Genomic DNA, 1,286 nt, shown 5'->3' on the forward strand with positions numbered 1-1,286 from the left:
CTTCTGCTGCTTCTGTGGTATGGCTCGCTGTCAATGCCATCCAACTACGCGCGCGCGGGGCCGATCTACGCTACGGTTGCTCTACTTCTGATGGCGTTCGTAAACATCTACGCGACTATCGCTCTGTCCAAGGTCATCAACGCAGCACCGCCGTCCGTCAAAACATTCACGGATGTCGGTGCCTGGGTGTTTGGCATCACAGGTCGCTATGCTGTCATGATGTCGCAGCTGTTAGTGTGCCTACTGCTACCGTGTGCTTTCTTGGTACTCGGCAGTATGCTGCTCGACGTGCTGTTCCCCGATTCGTTCAGTCAGATCTTCTGGATGGTCTTCATGGCTGTCACGGTCATCCCAGTGTGCCTGATCCCCACCTTGAAGGAGGCGTCTTCCGTTGCGCTTATGGGGTGCCTCAGTACGATCATAGCTGACGTCGTCGGAGTTTCCATTCTGGAATGGGAGATGCGGGGTCACCCGTCGATCCCGAAGCCTGATGTGTCACTCCACCAAGTGGTGACTGCATTCGGTAATCTGGCACTTGCGTACGGGGCTGCTGTGGTGATCCCAGATCTACAACGTCAACACTCTCAACCGGAGCGGATGCCACGCATCATTATGGTCAGCATGGGGATCGGTACGGTTTTCTTTCTCGCCATTGCCATTGCCGGCTACGCTGCTGGAGGATGTCAGCTTTCGGGCAACCTCCTCTTCTCGGCTGTCAACACGTCGGACCCGTACGCGACGTCGGCTCTGGGCTTCATCCCCAGCCGCGGTGCTGTCATCATGGCCTACATGTTCATGCACGTGCACATTGTGATCGCTTTCTCGACGATCACGATGCCGGCGTTCTTTATGGCGGAGCGATTCCTTCTGGGAATGCACAAGTACCAACCTGTCGTTGACCCGGAGCAAGGAGTTGAGATGCGTGAGAAACTCTCGTCCGTGGCGGGTGCGTCCCCAGTCACTCCAGAGTGCAGGTACAATGCTGCTTCTGGCACCCCCCAGGTCGTGGCAAAGTACGAAGACGAATTCTCCGAGTACCGTGGCAAGCTCAACATGCTGCGCTACATCCTTCTTCGACTATGTATCCTCGCCCTACTTGTGGTGGCGTCGGTGTTTCTGCGGGACAACTTCCTTGATCTCGTCGACTTCACGGGTGCTTCGGCCGTCACGGCCGGCAGCCTCGTGTTGCCTCTACTTTTCTATCTGAAAGTCTTCTGGAACCAGTTACCAATGTATGAGCGTGTCGGGGCTATGGTGATCATCATTGTGTCCTCGGTTTTGGGCGT

The 1,286-nt window shown here is 56.0% G+C and overlaps 1 protein-coding gene across 1 annotated transcript; it reads left to right on the plus strand.

Moving 5' to 3' along the window:
• Positions 1–33: 33 nt before the first annotated feature.
• On the plus strand, positions 34–1,258 carry PITG_20372 (Amino Acid/Auxin Permease (AAAP) Family; the record flags this gene model as incomplete). The annotated part of the gene is made up of 2 exons (XM_002895695.1): positions 34–1,184; positions 1,225–1,258. The coding sequence occupies 2 exons, from the start codon at positions 34–36 to the stop codon at positions 1,256–1,258; spliced, it is 1,185 nt and encodes a 394-aa protein (XP_002895741.1).
• Between the last annotated feature and the right edge of the window lie 28 nt (positions 1,259–1,286).

This window comes from Phytophthora infestans, genomic scaffold (genome assembly GCF_000142945.1).
Source record: "Phytophthora infestans T30-4 supercont1.139 genomic scaffold, whole genome shotgun sequence".
Lineage (NCBI taxonomy): Eukaryota > Oomycota > Peronosporomycetes > Peronosporales > Peronosporaceae > Phytophthora > Phytophthora infestans.